We start from the raw sequence: 19,062 nt of genomic DNA, 5'->3' as shown, positions 1-19,062 counted from the left end.
TTGGGTAATGTCTTTTGGATGCTACCTCGGTAGAAACAGCAACTGTTATGGTATGCTTGATGAAACTCCTCTGTCTTCTGATTATTTCTTTGGTTCCTACATCTCTGTACATTATTTTTTGTTTACTGCAGGTGAGCTTGAGAGAGATGAAAAGAAAGCCCAATGTGACTGAGTAGACTGTTTCTCCTGTAAGAATCACCTAGATGTTGACAACAGTCAAAGAAATTGGTTACAAATCTTAAAGGGTATTTTTCTTTTTATACTTTCAGGTGAACTTTCCGTGGAAGGCATACAAGATCCATTCCTTGTTAGTGTACATATTATCACAGACCCAGGTGAATCCAAGACTCTTCAGCAAGCCATTGATAAGCTTCTAGCCTGGATCCATCCAGACCTCCAGCTGTTTCGAGTCTCGGAAAGGCGAGTGCCCAAGAAGCTCAGGAAGCCAGGTAAGGCTGGTGTTTCTCAGCCAGCCCTTGCCGTCATTCTGTTTCTGCAGGAGGAATATGGAGAAGAACCAATCTTGCAGCTCCACGAAACCTTTCAGCAGCCACCTTGGCATTACCACCACACAGAGCGTGTGCATGGGAAGTTCCTCCCTTACATGCCATGCAGCCAGGACTTTTACACTTTGGCTCCAGAGACTCCTCTGTGGGCCATTCGCCCAGTGCACTACGGGAAAGAAATTATCCGCTTCACTATATACTGCAGGAGTGAAAACTTTGTTGACATTTTGAAATTATATGAGTTAATACTGAAAAGACCAGTATGTCAGAAAAAAGTGGACTTTTGTGTTTTTCCTGTCTATTCTAACATGGAAATAGACATTCAGTTTTCTTTAAAAAAACTTCCGAAGGGCCAGGTGCCAATGCCGACAGAGTCAGCAGTGCTGGAGTTCAGAGTAAAAGATGTGGGGCAGCTTGTGCCTCTCTTGCCCAACCCTTGCAGCCCCATCAGTGAAGACAGGTGGCAGACAGAAGACCATGATGGAAATAGGATCCTTCTGCAGGTAAGTTCAGTATACCGGGAAACAGAAGCACATTTATTGGTTTTGTGCAGGAAAGCTTAACCTGCAAAGGCAGCCAGAAAAGGAGGCTTTTGGTTTTTGCTTTATCCTAGGAGAAAGAGTCAGGACAGTACTGCTAAAGAAAGAACTTGAAACCCCTTGCTGTGTGTGTAACTAATCAGGAAAGCAGTGGATGATACTACCCAGATATCAGTCAACCTCACTTTATGCAAAGAGTGATGTGAGATGAGGTGGCTGTTTAAAAGAATGAGGAGAGAAGGAGTTATGAGCCTGGATGGAGAAATGATGGCTGATGGGTGTAGTTTTATAAGAAATACGGGCACAGAACTGACAGGAGTTTATAAAATAGCTCTCAGTTATGAGATTTTTATGGGAGACAAGCAGAATTCCTGATGGTACTCATTATTTTCTAGCATTACAGGGTGACAAACTGCATCTCTCTTTTGCACAGTGATTATTAGGATCAGGAGAGAGATGGTGAAGGAAAAGAAATGCACCCTGAAGAGCAGCCTAAGAGAGACATTCCCCCAGACTGTTTTTTTGAACTAATCTCAAGTGCTCGTAATCAGGTCCTGAAAGAGAGTTGATTTGTTAGGACATCTGTAGGCACCATATCTGGGCAATGTATCAGCACGCTCTGCTTCGCTACACCACATCCGAGGAAGATAAAGGGGATAACAAGCAGCAAGCTTTTAATAGCTGCCTGCCCTGCAGAGGGGGTATCTGTGGCAATCCAGAGCCGGGTTAATGTGCATTCCTGCACTGCAGAGGTATTTATTGGTGCTTAGCATTCGAATCAAGGAGCACAGACCCTCACCTTTGGAAGACTGTTGTTCAGATTTCAAAGAAGGGTATTTTTTTTAAGTGAATTGCATTCATGAAGCTTGGCAAATTGTCCGACCTTGTTTCTGTGGAAGAGGCATTGTGGGTGCCATCCTTCCACTGTATGGACCTCCCAGTGTGCAGAGGTGTGTACACCCCCCTGCAGCACAGGGCCTCTGGGTTTGTAGCTCCCGGGACTGAAAATCCAGGTACATGGGCATCTGCGCTCTGGTGAGTCACACCCAGGTGGTGGTGAAACCTTTTGATGCCGCTTTGCAGGTGCCACTCACAGAGACACCCCATGACAGAGCTGAACAGCACAAGTGTAGGGCTCAGAAGACAATTCAAATTCCCTGCCCGTCTGCCAAGACAGACACCAATTTGTCAGGGTTACTGCTTGCACTGTAGGCATATCTGTGTTAGCCTGAGATAACTTGTAAACTAAAGCTTACAAGAGCCATCACGAAACTTTTACACAGCAACCGCACTCACCTACATCCCCTTTTCCCTGTTCTTTTTCAAGAGGTTTCTGCTATGTAATGTAACTTTGGTTTATGAGATCTTGCACTGGTTTCAAGTAAATTGAAGGGGGGGGTAAAAAAAAACATGATAGGGCTTCTAAATAAGGCTTTCGATTTCAAAACAGCAAATTTTCATAAATAACAGGTGCCAAGCAGTACAGAGGTAAAGCGAGACTTGCCAAACAGCAGGCTGAGGTAAACCTTGCAAAGAAAATCAGAATAAAATTTTAGCCATATGCACCAAAAGAGAAGAGAGGCTAAGCGTGGCCTTCAAGTGCAATTAATTTTCATTTCTGTTTTCAATGATGATGATGATGCTGAACACGAGGCCAAAATGGCAAATGGGAATGAAGTTACAGAAATGGAAATTATCACATTGGAAATGTGGTGAAGCAAAAGAAGTTTAATGTATGCAAAATGGGGGGAAAACAGAGACTTTGTATCTAACTTACACAATTGTAAAATCATGAAGACTAGGTCTTGGTGTACAGGTTTTAAACAAGTCTGTACAATCAGAAGTGGAGTTCTATAACTAAACCAAAGGGAAAATGTCCTCTTTGTACTCAGATGACTACAAGCCACCAGTACAACACGGCCATGAAAAGAGAAGTGCAGTCCCTGGTGTGTGTAGCAGAGTTAGTATCCCCTAAGGAGTGTGAGAAGTGCTTGTGCCATTGCACAAGGTCCCACGGGTCTCACCTTTCTTCAGCCCTGGGCTCCAGAAAGGTGTCTTCAGAGAGGTGCGGGTACAGGGAAGGGCTCTCACCCCATGCAGAGGAATGGAGAGACTGTCTTACAAATGGAAACTGGAAGAGTAGGGTCATGTGAGCCTAGCCAAAGTAAGTCTGAAGGGAGCTCTGACTGTGCTCAGAAAATATACCAGAAGGTAAATGGCAGGAATGGGAAGAGGCTGTTTCACTAAATGACTCTTCTGGCATAGGAACAAAAACCTGTCAATAAATAGATTTAAACTGGCAGTTGTACATATTGACGGCCAGCTACATAACAGCCACCCAGCAGGTACAAACAGGTTAAGACCCTAATTCAAGACAGGATGGTCAGCTAAGGAAAAGGCATTATATGATGGAGCATGGGTTATAGGAAACACTGGATTTGGTGATCCATGGACTCCTTATATTCTTTTAACTCATTCTGAGTTCAAAACAATTGTAGAATCTAGTTTTTAAAGTAACAGGACTACCTTTGGATTTCTCACGAAGTGTCACTATTAACAATATTATCAATGCCACAACATAGGTAATAACTTTCACTTCTTCCCAGTTATATGAACCCAAACTCCTAGTTTTTTTCTTCCACAATACTCCTAGTATTTTTCAGCCTGCACATCACTTGGTACTTAGTACTCATCAGAATGTTTTTATTTACTTCATATGGATACTGCACCTTTTTACAGATTAAAATTACCAATTATACTCAAAATGGTAGATTACCGTCCTTGTTAAATTACAGGCAGTGTTTAATGTTTGGAGTTCAAATATACCTCCATAATTAGACTAACAGGATGTGACCTCTGTGTTTTTCTTGTTGTGCTTACAGGGACTTGGATACATGCCAGCCAGATTGATCCATGTTCTTAATCCATTTTGCAAATGCAATTACCAAGGGGCTTAGATAAAGTCAGTGCAAGAGAAAATAAAAGTTATTCATGGGCAGGATAAGTCTGTTTAATGCCACAGAAACTATTCCTTCATTAGCAAGGAAGCCCTTCAAAATTATTTTGTCACAGTAGCTTTTCCACATTGGCAATTTAGCTCCAAGGGTGCAGCTATATACCAGCTGAGGCAAAGGGTAAGCTTCAGTTGGCTTTAGCAGGAGCAAGGCTTAAGAGTATGTTTGCATCCTATGATGGGAAGACACCCACACTGCTTCACCAGTGCTAAGCCCAGAAGCAGAAGCTCTGGGGAGCTTTTGTCAGAGAGTGGGAAGAATATGTAAATAGTGTAGCTAAGAATATACCATATACTGGTATACTGAATATACTGCCAGTTTTATAGGTCTTGTCCAAATTCCTGGCTGCCTCTGGGCATAATCCGCGCAGAGACAGCTGAAGTGCTCATGAACTTGCAGTCCTGGCAGTGCAATGTGGGAAGCAAGAAAGATTAATAACTGATGGGACTGGCTTGGCAATGCATGTTTGGGAAGCAGGGATAGTAAGCAGAGGGAACAAAGTACACAGATGGCTTCTTTAAATTATGAGAATGTCTTTGGATAGGGTAGGAAAGGTAAAACGACATTTTACATGACATGAATTTCCTAGCTACTCTGCATGAGGGGGGACATGCAGACATATTTTGGAGGAAGGTGGGCAAAACAAATGAATATCTGACCTAGGCAGTTACTCAGCGCTTAAGCATAAGACCTACTGCCATTTGACATGCCAAAGTGTACCTGAGCCACACAGAAGAGGTGTCCTGGCAGATTAGACTCAGGACCTAGAGGAGTGCTGTGCTGTCCTGGAATGCCAGGCAGGCACCCTAGGAGAATGGATCAAACACCTATGTTCGGGCACCTGATTCACCCTGTAATAACCAATTTCTTGCTGAAATCCCTCCCCCTCCACCACCTTCAGCACCGAGAAGCAAACAACATTGCCAGAAAGCCTGTCTGAGGGACAACAAAAAAAGCTTCTATAAATACATTAACAGCAAAAAGAGGGCCAAGGAGGATCTCCATCCTCTACTGGATGCGGCGGGGAACATTGTCACGAAGGATGAGGAAAAGGCTGAGGTACTTAATGCCTTCTTTGCCTCAGTCTTTAACAGCCACACCGGGTATCCTCAGGGTATCCGTCCCCCTGAGCTGGATGACAGGGATGGAGGGCAAAATAGGCTCCCCATGATCCAGGAGGAAGCAGTTAACGACCTGCTATGCCACCTGGACACCCACAAGTCTATGGGGCCTGATGGCATCCACCCAAGGGTGCTGAGGGAGCTGGCGGAGGAGCTTGCCAAGCCGCTCTCCATCATTTATCAACAGTCCTGGTCAACGGGGGAGGTCCCGGATGACTGGAGGCTTGCCAACGTGACGCCCATCTACAAGAAGGGTCGGAAGGAGGATCCGGGGAACTACAGGCCTGTCAGCCTGACCTCGGTGCCGGGGAAGGTTATGGAGAGGCTCATCTTGAGGGCGCTCACGGGACACGTGCAGGTTACCCAAGGGATCAGGCCAAGCCAGCACGGGTTCATGAAAGGCAGGTCCTGCTTGACCAACCTGATCTCCTTCTATGACCAGGTGACCCGCCTAGTGGATGAGGGGAAGGCTGTGGATGTTGTCTACCTGGACTTCAGCAAAGCCTTTGACACTGTTCCCCACAGTATTCTCCTAGAGAAGCTGGCGGCCTGTGGTTTAGACAGGTACACTCTTCGCTGGGTAAAAAACTGGCTGGATGGCCGAGCCCAGAGGGTTGTGGTGAATGGGGTGAAATCCAGCTGGCGGCCGGTCACAAGCGGAGTCCCCCAGGGCTCGGTTTTGGGACCGGTCTTGTTTAATGTCTTCATTGATGATCTGGATGAGGGGATAGAGTGCTCCCTCAGCAAGTTTGCAGATGACACCAAGTTGGGAGGGAGTGTTGATCTGCTTGAGGGTAGGAAGGCTCTGCAGAGGGATCTGGACAGGCTGGATCGATGGGCTGAGGCCAACCGGATGAAGTTCAATAAGGCCAAATGCCGGGTTCTACACTTCGGCCACAACAACCCCAGGCAACGCTACAGGCTTGGGGATGAGTGGCTGGAAAGTTCCCCTGCAGAAAAGGACCTGGGGGTGTTGATCGACAGCCGGCTGAATATGAGCCAGCAGTGTGCCCAGGTGGCCAAGAAGGCCAACGGCATCCTGGCTTGTATCAGAAATGGTGTGGCCAGCAGGAGCAGGGAGGTGATCATGCCTCTGTACTCGGCTCTGGTGAGGCCGCACCTCGAATACTGTGTTCAGTTTTGGGCCCCTCACTACAAGAAGGACATTGAGGTGCTGGAGCGTGTCCAGAGAAGGGCGACGAAGCTGGTGAGGGGTCTGGAACACAAGTCTTATGAGGAGCGGCTGAGGGAGCTGGGGTTGTTTAGCCTGGAGAAGAGGAGGCTGAGGGGAGACCTTATCGCTCTCTACAACTACCTGAAAGGGGGTTGCAGAGAGGTGGGTGTTGGTCTCTTCTCCCAAGTGACTAGTGACAGGACTAGAGGAAATGGCCTCAAGTTGCGCCAGGGGAGGTTCAGGCTAGACATTAGGAAAAAGTTCTTCACTGAGAGAGTGGTGAAACACTGGAATAGGCTGCCCAGGGAGGTGGTAGAGTCACCCTCCCTGGAGGTATTCAAGGAGCGTGTGGATGTGGCATTGTGGGATGTAGCTTGATGGACATGGTGCTGTGTGGTGTTGGGTGGGTTGTGGCTTGTTATTGTTGTTGTGTGGCGTGGGTTTTGTGGTTTTTTTTTTTTTTTTTTCTTTTCTTTTGTGGGTTTTTTGATGTTGTGTGGGGGTTTTTTTTGTTTTTTTTGTTTGTTTTTTTTTTTTTTTCCCCCCCCAGGTTGGACTCGATGATCTTACAGGTCTTTTCCAACCGTACTGATTCTGTGATTCTGTGAAAGCCAAGATAAATAAAAATCCCAAGAAATGTGTGGTTTGTTACTAGTCTATGCTAATCCTGCCTGAAACAAGGTAGTCGGATCTGGCATGTAAAGCTTTTATGCCAGTTATTGTGCTCATGAACCTATACTGTTTATGGGGTGGCTATTTTCTGCCTAGTGTTGCTTTATAGAGCAGTTAACTGATCACAGCTTTTAGTTAGAGGGACTTTTTTAGCTGATTTGCTAAGTTAATCGGCCAATGTTCTTCTTACCTATACCAGGCAACTGTAATCTTGAGTTCAGAAGTGGTATAATCATATTTAGGAAACATGGTTTATTACCTGAAGCTTTGGTTCTGAGAAAAGATTGCTTGTGGACCCAACCATTAAGATTGATTAACATGCTGCTGTGCAACCTGCAAGCTCAGGTCTCTGCTACCTTTGAGATTTCTCCACCTCTTGGTGTACAAAATGGGTACTCTAGATCTATGGTCAGGCAGTAGTCATCTTCTAATGGTTTCATGAGGTCAGCCACAGTCACCTCCCTACACGATCAGTATGTTCCTGTTGAGTATGTCCTCGGAGCTGCCAGAAGTCAGTCTGGCGGTGCAGATGTCTGCCAGCTGCATGCATAAAGGCATTCTGTGCTAGGCATTTGCAATGCAAAATGCCTGAAGATGGGAAGCAGCATGAAGGTTACATGCCTACATGGACATTGGCAATTATGTTATACTGAAAAAAGAATCAAAAGCTTATAACTGAAAACCTCTTTGTTTATTCACAGTTGGAAAAGACCTGTAAGATCATCAAGTCCAACCATCAACCAACACCACCATGCCCATTAAACCAGGTCCCACAATGCCTCATCCACATGTTCCTTGAACACCTCCAGTGAGGGTGACTCCACCACTTCCCTGGGCAGCTTATTCCAGTGTCTCACCACTCTCTCAGTAAAGAAATTTTTCCTAATATCCAGCCTGAACCTCCCGTGGCACAACTTGAGGCCATTTCCTCTAGTCCTATCACTTGTCACTTGGGAGAAGAGACCAACACCCACCTCTCTGCAACCCCCTTTCAGGTAGTTGTAGAGAGCGATGAGGTCTCCCCTCAGCCTCCTCTTCTCCAGACTGAACAACCCCAGTTCCCTCAGCCGCTCCTCATAAGACTTGTGCTCCGGACCCCTCACCAGCTTCATCACCCTTCTCTGGACACCCTCCAGCACCTCAATGTCCTTCTTGTGGTGAGGGGCCCAAAACTGAACACAGGATTCGAGGTGCGGCCTCACCAGCACCAAGTACAGGGGCATGATCACCTCCCTGCTCCTGCTGGCCACACTATTTCTGATACAGGCCAGGATGCCGTTGGCCTTCTTGGCCACCTGGGCACACTGCTGGCTCATATTCAGCCGGCTGTCAATCAACACCCCCAGGTCCTTTTCTGCAGGGGAGCTTTCCAGCCACAAAGGAGATCTGGACACAAAGAGGAAGAAATGCAAGAAAAGCATCAAGGACAAGCAAGGATGTAGATAGGGCAACTTTACAAAAATTACTTTTAGTTTCTGTTGAAACTGGTGAAAAGGACAGACTTTTGGAGTAAAAACTGACTCAGTCAAGGGAGGTGCCTTAAGCTGATATAATTAATCTTTAAGTCTAATACTAGCCTCCTGTTTTTAAAAATCTTATATTCTATTTTTCCTTTCCTTTTAGTGCTGTAGGTGTTTGGTGTTTCTTAGTGTTAATGATTGGGTTTGGGGGGGTACATAACAAATCAGTCACTAACTCAAATAGGAGGAGATTTTTTAGTTGTTCTTCATCGTGAGGTACTTCGTCTTTTCCATTAGTGCAGTTATGTTTCATGGCATAGTAAAACACCCACTTGTTCTAGTTTTGTAAACACAGTACATGCCACTTTTCAAATATGTTCAATTCAATTTTAACTCAAATTTATGCATTTTGCCTTTTTATATGCTACCCTTCTGAGTATGTTTTGCCTTTCAAGTAAGACTTATTATGGTGATACTGAGGACTAACCTCTGCCAGTTTTTCTTCTATTGATTTTTTTTGTCCTGGATCAATCCCACTGGTTTTAATACAATTAAAAAAACACTGTTGCACTTCTGTTGAGCAAGGCAGGCAAAATCTGGGCTTGAGATGGTGATGTCATTGCCGTGCTGGCTGTTTGGCTGGGTTCTGACCTCAGCGGAGCCTTGCTGGCAGTGCTTAATACAGATAAGGCGTCATGAGATCACTATCTGCTTTCTTAAAAAGCAGATAACTTAAAATAGACTGCAAGAGCACTTGTGGATTTTTTGTGTCAGGTATAGGCAGCCCAAGTGAAGTCGAAAGTGCATTTCTGCGAGGTTCGCCCCAAGTTGTTTATGGCGTTCCCGGATATTCGTCATGAAATTCTTCTGCAGCCCATTGTAATACACAAAGACTCTAAATCCCTCCAGGCTTCACAAAGATTTGTGCAGAGATTATAAATGAGCAGCAGATTAGCACCAGATGAAAAAATCTGTTCTGTTAGAGACCTAATCTCAGTCAGTTTAGTCAATGGCCGCGTTTGTTGTGTGTCTTTATGGCGAGGTCTGACAGATCTCTCTCCCTGTATTTGGAATTTCAGTGAAAATCAACGTGTCGGTTTGGATCGAGTCTTTGTCCTCTCAGATGGCTGACCCCCTCTCCAGCATCTCTGCTGCGCTTGAGCCTGACGCAGGCAGCATGGCTGTACCAGGCAGGGCTCTGCCAGGCTGCAGCCAGGTAACAGGCAATGCAGAATCACGCTGTGAGAAGGCTGAAGATAAGGACTTCAAAAGGAAAAGAATTCAGAAAAATTAAAGCAGATGCAATGGCTTCCAAAGCCAAGGGAAGAACTGGGGAGGAGGGAGAAGGTTGGTCTGCTGAAAAGAGTAGCTGCATGTGCAATCACACTGTCCTCAAGGCACAACAATAGGTCTTGCTGTTTTTTCAGCATCCCATGGCCGAAAGGGCAGTGGAAGATCAACGTCTCCCGCTTGCTTGTCCTGGATTCTCCCAAGAGCAGTCACACGTGGAAATCCAGTTTGAACTTTGTGGGACTGTCAGGCACTGACAGCTAAAGGTTAAAATGAAGAGGGGCGATCACATGAACGCACAGGCTGCATGCAGCTCTCCCTGTGCCGTGCCAGGGCGGTATGAGAGAGCACAGGCAATGGCCTTGGCACAGGACTAGAAGCTAGTTTTGCCTGAGTTTTAATCCTGGCTAAATCATCGAATCCCGTCTGTGATCTCTGACAAGCTACAGAATGTAGACATGGAAAAGTCTTATTAGTCTACATAATCCAGTTCTCTACAATATAGGATTAGCCTGTAATCTTTATTCACTAGTATTTCATGAGATGGGGCTTCTGACACTCTACCTGTAGTACAGTTGTGCAGTCTGGTATTCTCACAGTCAGGAAAGTTTTCAGTTATGTTGCTTCAAAATGAAAGTACTAAAAAAATCTCCCCCTATTATTTCCCCTTTCTGCCCATATCATGAAGAGCAGATTGGAAAATAGGCCTTCTAAATCGTAACACATCTAAACAAAAAAGGATCGAGGTAAATAATTCTTCCTATAAACAGAGTTGTTCAGAAATAAGGTGCGTTAGTGATGTCTCTTCGCCTGCCCTGCAGGCAGCCCTCCTAAGGGCAGGCTGTACTTGTCCCCTTCTCCTTGCTGACCCACCATTACCTCCTGCCAGGCCAACTGGGCTTGGCCAGGAGCTGTGACCCGGTAGCTGGAATAACAGCAAATACCTTGTATAAAACGAAATACTCTTATCTGTCCACAGAAACATTAAAAGAGCTAGGAAAAAAGTTTAAAATGACAAAACTTTAATATCTTACCTAAAGTAGATTTTTCTTGTTAGTGTAAGTATGTTCCAGCTAGGCCAGGTACTTACAGCTGTTCGGCTGCACAGGGCAGGTTGCCCCTTCCAAGCGCTCCCACTTAGAAGTGCATTTCCCCTTTCCTTTAAGTCTCTACTTTTTATCCGCATTTTGGTTAGAAAGTTCCTACATGAGAGCCCCTGGGGTTTCTAGCAGGGGTGTTTCATCTCACCTCATCCATTTATCCTGGTGTTGCCCTCCGCTCCACACCCTCGTAGGCAATGCCTCGGGTAAGCATCCTTTTGAGTACCGGTAATTTGGTTGCACCTGTAGTCATTGTGTTGCATATCTACAATCCAAAACTAGCGCAAGCTGATTTAAACTGGAGGGTTTGTAAATAGCAGAAAGAGCTCAAAACAGCTATTCTTGTGTCTGTGCTTTATTCCCAAAATGCTTAAGATTTTACCTGTATGAATAAATTAAACATGCCCAGCAACATTCCCAGGCACTGAAATCCCTGATATGGCATGGCCTGTGCATGTGCTTGCAGGCCAGGCAGGATACAGCAGGTACCTACAGTTACACAACTGAATCAGACCCAGTATCTCAGTCGTGCCCTGAGAGGCTGAATTAAATTACTTTTTCTTTGGAACATGTGTCAAAAGTTATGAAAATAAATAAGAGTAACAAATTATTACCATTATCTAAATGCATGAGACTTTTACTAGTGTGCAAAATATCTCCTCTATACACAAAAACAAAATGAACACATGGGAGTTATCTCTGCAGGATTTGGTTTGGCTCCAGATTGTAGACACATAAAACTGATGTCTAACTGCAGGTATTTTTGTGTGAGCTACTGTCTGTGTTCTCACTGTAGTCAATGGATATGTACTCAGTACAGCCCAAGTACCTAGAGAGCAATGCAGCTAACCAGATACAGGAATTTCCTTTAGGGAAGACTGAATGGCTCTCCAGACTCCATTGGCTGTATTAACTAGACAACTAAACCCTACCTGTGATGTCTGTGGTCTCTGCTTTATGTATATAGACAGATGGTATTGTCTGCGCAAGATAAATGCAAGGCTTTCGTACTGCCCACAGAACTCTCCCCATGCAGGTGTCAGATCTGTCCCCAAAAGCCTTGTGTTTTCAGGTACAATTTTGTCTGAGTTGTTACCAGTGCTTGTGGTCCCAAGGGCCTCCTTACCTTTTCACAAACAAGACGACTGCACTTGCTTGGATCCTTTGTTTCTCTGGATGCTTGATCTGCCAAATTATCAACTAAGTCTATGAAAACACAAGAATATAGCATAAAAACTAGCTGTGGTCAGGCGATCCCCCATCTTCTCTCTGAGATGTAGGAGAAGTGTTCTGGACATGCTTCTGTTGATTCAGCAAGCGTGGTGGTTGAGTCCATGTAGTGTATCTGATATCAGAGCTACTGAACAGAAAAAAATAGTACCTTTGGTTCATGCAAACAGCAATATAATGAGGAGTGTTTTCTTGAAAAAACTCATCAAAGAGTGTGGTGATTTGGTTGTGTACTTTCAGCATGTCATATTGTTATTGCTGGGTTATCCAGATATGTCTTCAGTTAAGAAACAGCTGGTGTTTTCTTCATGGATGCAAGCTTTTAATCTTGCTCAGTAATTTTTTAAACAAATTAGCTGACCTATTGCATAAATAAAATAATGTTGCATGTAGATGTCTAAAGTGATTTCTGGTTAATGTTTTGTTGACAATCTGGCTTACTTTATTTGACTCTTTTGTACTCAATTCCTTATCAGTTAATGAAACTGCTACACTACTGTGGTTAATTTACCCATTAATTCATTTAATTCTTTATGGCATTAAGAAAAACAGCTTATTATATTATACAGAAATAGGTTATGAATTAACATACCTCATTACATATACAGTGGTGTATATATAGATACTCATCTACAACGCCTAAGCGAACTCCTATGGTTTGGCTGTCCTATAAATCACCTCTAGCTAGATGATCACGAATGAGCAAAGCATTTTTTGCAGATGTGAAAAACCTTTTTTGCCTAGAAAATCACTGCAATAAAAAACAGAAGATGGTTGTGACAGATCTGGGTCACTAAGACAATGTGATGTGCACTAGCAGGATGTTAGAAGCAACAATGTATGGAGTTCCTTTAGAGACAGCAGATACAAAGGGCCTCCTTGGCTGCCAGGTCTCATCCCTTTCTGTCATGTCATATAATCTCTTTGGTAAATTGATCAAGCTCCATCTTTATCCATTACTCACCCCAGAAGACTCTTCTACTTCTATTGTGATTAGAAACCTTTTATTGGTTCATGGTTGAGGTTTTTTAATGTATAGTTCGTCTTTTTTCTTCTTTTTTTTTTTTTTTTATTGTGGCTGCATCTTTTTCAGTTTGAATTTATTCTTTTTCACATAGGCATGATTTGAGTCATGTGCAGCATTCTGGGTGAGGCCATAGCAGTGCTGTACACGGCGCATTAATATTTTTTTAACTCACTTGAAACTGCCCAGAATCATGTTTGTCACAGCCTTGTCACTTTAATAGCACATAGTGACCAAGATACCTAGTACTTTCTCCTCTGTTGTTTCCAACTGACAAGTCCCATAGCTGAGATTAATGTTTACACTCAAGGGTATGATCTTGCACTTTGTCCCACTGTCCCTTTTGGGACATTTTGTATTATGTGAGATACATACACATACATTTTGTATTATGTGAGAAATTCCAGTAAGAAGAATTTAAATTAAACTTTTTAAACTGTGAACTTCTAAAAGCTTTACTGAGATAAGTGGGATGATGAAAAACCTCATGATTGCTCAGACACTAGGGTCTTAGTTCAGTTACCCACACATCAGTGTCTAATCCCATAGGAAGGCCACCTGACCTCCAGCACCTTCTTGAGAAGGACATTGGCTCCCCATTTGTCACAGCTGCTGTCCCTGTGCAAATGCTCAAGTATCTGGCAGGTAGATAACTGAATCCTGCCCTAGGGATGAGATTCAGGTCCAGATTCAGATCATAACCATCAGGTTAGGTCTTCAGTCTACATATCTACAGAAAATTAGGTGTCCAAAGCTTGTCCTTAAAGTCATTAGGAGTTAGATAATAGGGCAAGTGGGTTCTAGGGTTGACTGTTCGACTAACCAGGTGTGAAAGAGAAAATGTGAAAGAGTTGAAAGAAGTAGTAAATTCCCATTGAGACAACAGAGAATGAGGTTGCTTGCTAAAGGCTTTTTGATGTTTCAGAGGAAAAAATAAAAACATTTGCACCACAGTAAGGAAGAAATGAGAAATAATAATGATGGTAACATACATCTCCCATTTCTTCATTTTTGTTCTTTAGCTGTCCACTAAGGCAGTAATGTTGGAAGACAGAATATGAATGAATCTGAACAAGTCAATAGTAAGTGAGAATTTCAAGCTAGTGTAATTCAGCCCGCAAGGCAGGGCTCCTCTACCATTTATTCTTGTTGTCTTCAAGGATCCTTATGTAAATATTTGGGATTTTGGCAGGGTGCTTTCTCTTTGTTATTGAAGTGAAACATTTGCTGCAAGCATACTGAATGAAGTCTGCTTCGTAATTATTTGCAGTAACAACTCAGCAATGGAGACTTACGGTTGTAAGACTGCCAATTCTGTATTAATGTGATCTTCTTTTCTCCCTCTCCCGGCTGCAGCAAACACGCAGTTGGTGTAGGAAGTCTGCAAAGCAGAACAAGCAACCATATCCATCTGTGTCAACAGATTCCCGCTTCACCACTCTGCCAGCCTTTATTCCTCAGAGCCACCGATCTGTCCCTGAACAACCAAAAGAAATGGGTCAAAACAAGGTACGTCATGCAAACGGCCTTGGTCATCATCTTGGTTTCTCCCAGCAGGACTTGAGACACAGTGATCGAGGAGACTTCACATGCAGATCCAGCAGTGCCTCCAGCATTTCATGGTCATTTCAACGAAGCAAGTCTCTGTTCTGCTTGCCCACAGCAAATTCTTCCTCCGCCTCAGAGACTTTTCATTTCAGTGAACCATTTCAGTTTTTAAATACTGGGTCACCTGCAACCAGGTTAAAAACATGGAGATGCAGCCCCAGGCTTAACATTGACGACTTGGAGGGTGCCCAGGAGACTGATGTAGACACAGGGATGAAGCTGTCCTTCTCAGACCTGTCTGTGGTCTCTGCATACTCTGCCCTTAATGGATTTTGCAATGACTTGGAAGCCTCTCTTCCCCCACAGAAGCAAATTGTCGGTAAGACTAAACAGGCAGCCACCAGTGGAAGGCCTGTATCAGCCAAGTGCAATACCTTTGAGTCAGTCGATGGTTCACTGCCTTCTCTCTCTGAATGGTCTTCCAGCTCATTCACATCAGCATCTCTCTGCAAGCAGCCTAAAAGGTCCTTGAGAGCAGCTCCCTGTTCTCTGGATGATTGTGGTAGTGTTTGCCCAGCTTCACCAGCTAACGAAGAAGAATTTTACATCTGAGGCTTCTCGATCTTACACCTTCCAGGGCAAGTGTGTTCTACTTGGGAATGACAGCAGTGGGCCCACCTTGAGCTTGCAGAAGGTTCCTCACTGAGGAGAAGGTGATGCAGCAGACCATGCTAAATATTTGAAGAAAGCATTCGGATCCCTCAGAGATGGGTGTCCCCAAACTATGCACAGTAAAGCAGTCTGAGCTTGCACCCTGTACATTTCTCCTGGAGGGGATGATCAGAGGCTTGTCCACTGCAGTGCAAGGTGGATCGTTTCTATAACTGGCCCTTGGACTGGTGGTGAAGGAAGTGCCAGAAGAGGCACATAATAATCCAGTTTTCTTTGGTAGAAACTGAAGAGTAATTTGTGACACCAAACTGCTTTAACTTTTCTGAGAAATTCCCTTAACTCAGGAAAGGTGGGAGGAGAAAGGGGTCTTCTTTCCCTTTCCCAAGTTCCAAAGGCAGCTCTAAGCGCAGCAGGTCCCAGTAACACGTCTCCAGTAGAGTCAGGCAAGACGTTTCCTGTGAGGACACACAGAGTTCCTTCTAACTTCTGAGACCTGGCAATGCTGAGGTGGGGAGAAGCTTCACTCCTTCCCCAGGGAAGAGGAAGCTCTACTGTATCTGTTACTTTGACAGTCCGGGATGCAGAAAGTGCCAAAAGGGAAACCTTACAGAACATTTTCAACCCATGCCCTCAAAAAGCCCATCCTTTCCTGCTGGAAGGGAGCCGTCTGACCCACTTGTGTAGACAGTGGTAAACCGTGTTTGCTATTTCTAATTCAGGCAATACAGAGCTTACCTTTTTGGAGTGCAAAGCAAGGAAGATAACCCTGCATTTTTATATATTGCTACACCACTAGTCCCAAATATATGGCAGCTCCCTATTTTTTAAGGGGTTGCTATTTTTCTCTTAAAAATAATTAATGCAGAAACTTATTCTTCATATTTCCAGTGCAAGCATATTTCTTTCTGAGTAAAACACATTTCTTCTCAAATACCTCTCTCCAAAGGGAGAACAAGTCAAATTTTACTGGCTTTTCAAGTGGTGTTTTTAAAATAGGCATACTTGATAACCTGTTTTGCTCCAATTCATTTGGTATTTAAAAAAAAAATAAGTAAAAAGCTGTTAATATGACAGCTAAGTACCTTCACCAGGATTTAAGTTGTATATACAGATTGCATCATGCATGTTCTGAAAAGTTACATTTTGGGCAGAGAAGTGGCGCTGACTGAAGCTCTGGTTTAGGCAGTGAGAAAATGACCATGTTAAAAGGTGGATGTATAATTCTGTATGTAACATATACAAGTGCAGACACTGAAGACCTACCATGACAGCATTGTGGTGGATGGAATAAAAACACATTTGTGGAGAAAAATGTTTGCTATATTACCAGGTAGTTTTACTCAGGAGAATTGCTGCTTTGAAAAAAAAAAAAAAAAAACCAAAAAGCGCACACATGCTCTAAATAATATTTACAAAAAGCGGAACGGCTCCCCTGGCCCATTTAAGTAAATGCACAGTTGTACAAACAGTTCTGGAAGAAAGCCTGAGGGAAATTGAGTACAGGTTTATAGGGGAGGAGGGGGGATTCCATTAAACCTACACCCGCAATCCAGAAGAGGCCAGAGGGATAGTCAAGAGTCAGGATGCTACTCCTCAAGGCTTTTTCCTTTTGCTGTCATTTTCTCCACACAGGGAAAGAGGCATCAGGCTGAAGTCCAAGTCTCCTCTCTGTGAGATGCTATCATAGCATGTACCAGAGGTAGACCTTGTCTTTTGTGCTAAACACAATGTATAAATAGGAAAATCTATTCAAGCCCTAAGATCACAGGAGATTATCAGTCTTCTCCTGCTCTACAAAACTGTTTAGGCTTAATGCAGTTTTGGGTAAACTGTTCTCTTAAGAAATGCCTGGGACCAGAAATAGCACAAATGAAGGATTTGTCATGGTATGTATGTGTTGTCATGGTGTGTATGTGTTTACCTGCTCTGTACTCCTTCAGAGTCCACGCAGTCTTTCCTCTGACTTTTATGGCCTTTAGATCAAACCTCCTCTGAACACAGCAGACCCGATTTATCCAAAGTTGTGCTCCATGTTATTGTTTGTACCCTGCCAAAATACTTGTAAAACACTGTGAGGTCAGACCAGCAAGTTTTTTTCCATCAGCTTGCAATTCACCATATGAGCAGGAATGTCAAGGACAGTCAGGCTCCACAGGTTTAACCTTATGATTCATTATTTTCGGTCATATTGTAGTAGAAAAATAAATTATGAAATAGCATTGTGTATTCATGGGACAGACATTTTATCAACACTAGCCACTTCCAGATATGACAACCAACAGGACAAATTTGGTTCAAATCTGTTAAAAATTTTAGTATTCATTATTTGGAACAGGGGAAAAAAAAGCCTTTTCACTATATTTTAATAATATAGATAACATTCTATCTGAACATTCAATCAAAAACTGGTTTGAGCTGATATGTCTGTCTGATCCTGGAATCATGCCAACATCCAGACTCCTGACAAAAGCTGATTGGGCTTTTAAGGAAGAGAAGGCTTTGAAACATCCTTCTGCCTAGGGTATGCCTTTGCAAGAAGGAGTTCAGCACATCTGGGGGCCATCTCCTGACGCGGCAGGAAGCACTGGTACTGGAGGTCTACAAACAAGCACAGGATAGCTCCAGTGTCAATCATGAGGCTCATGTGCGGCATTAACCGGCAGCTCTGCAAACATCTCAGCTCCAGATTTTACCACGTTAATCCTAATGGGAAGAAAGCCAAATGAGCTTCCACGGGCTCTGAATTTATGCTGTCTCCACTGGTTCTGTCTTCAAGTATTTCTGTTTTGTTTACTGATACTTAACTAGAAATGAAAGTTTTAATTGTTTACATTCATGGTGCTTGTAACCAAATTTTGGAATAACTGAGTGTCCTACTGTCAGGAAAAACAGAGATGATAGTGTACAGAAAACTTCTTGTCTATAATAAAGCAAGCCAGATTTTGAAGAGTGTTTCACTGAAGGTAGACTTCATGAAGTCTCTTCCCATTATTTAAGAAGGGGTTAATCTCTTCAGAGAGTTGAATATGCACAAGTTGCATGGCATTTGCTTACTGTTTTGGTTAAATTATGAACAATGCCATTTGAGAACTGCAGGTTTTCCCTGAACTTTCTCTCCTTCTCACCCCAGAATGCGTTGCTTCTGTTAAATAAAATAGAGATGAAAAGTCAGTTGTGCTTAACATTCTGTGTGTTCATTTATCAAGTATTGCAGACTCACTGACTATTTTAACTAGGCTTCAAAATGACTGCAGTGACACAAGCTCTCCAGCTCTTGGCAGTGCGTATCAGTGGGATAATTACAAAATAAACATAGCAAAAATATTTTTATGTTGGACTTAGCTTTGCCTCGGCAGACCAGATCTTTTGATTCTCACTGTGTTGTTGTAAATCATTTGCTCCAGTAAAGCTGAAGATAAAATAGGAGCTGTGACACATATTGGTAATCTTGCATGCTTAAATCCCCCCTTGGTTTGTTTCATGTATGTTGGTCTTCATAATAGTTCTTCCCTCTTATTTTCATCAGTGTCTGGTGTTATCTATTATACATTTCTTTATTCCCCTCACGGGACATGTCTGCATGTCAACATTACATTGTATATGCAAAGCTGTGTAGGTTTGGCTTTGTTTAGTTTTTGTGGTTTTATGGTTTAACATTGTGGGTTTTATATATATTTGTATGGCAGTTATAGAGTTGCAGAAACATCAGGAG

The 19,062-nt window shown here is 43.4% G+C and overlaps 1 protein-coding gene across 1 annotated transcript in view; it reads left to right on the top strand.

Moving 5' to 3' along the window:
- FAM124A (family with sequence similarity 124 member A) overlaps positions 1-15,290 on the top strand; it is a 43,219-nt gene extending 27,929 nt beyond the window's left edge. The window contains exons 3-4 of the mRNA XM_059825554.1: positions 270-1,009; positions 14,487-15,290. Coding sequence (XP_059681537.1) covers positions 270-1,009; positions 14,487-15,290 — 1,544 coding nt within the window. The remainder of the gene's footprint in view (positions 1-269; positions 1,010-14,486) is intronic.
- The last annotated feature ends 3,772 nt before the right edge of the window (positions 15,291-19,062 follow it).

The sequence above is a fragment of the Gavia stellata genome, chromosome 1 (assembly GCF_030936135.1).
Source record: "Gavia stellata isolate bGavSte3 chromosome 1, bGavSte3.hap2, whole genome shotgun sequence".
Classification (NCBI taxonomy): Eukaryota; Metazoa; Chordata; class Aves; order Gaviiformes; family Gaviidae; genus Gavia; species Gavia stellata.
This window is presented reverse-complemented; position numbering and strand designations above follow the sequence as displayed.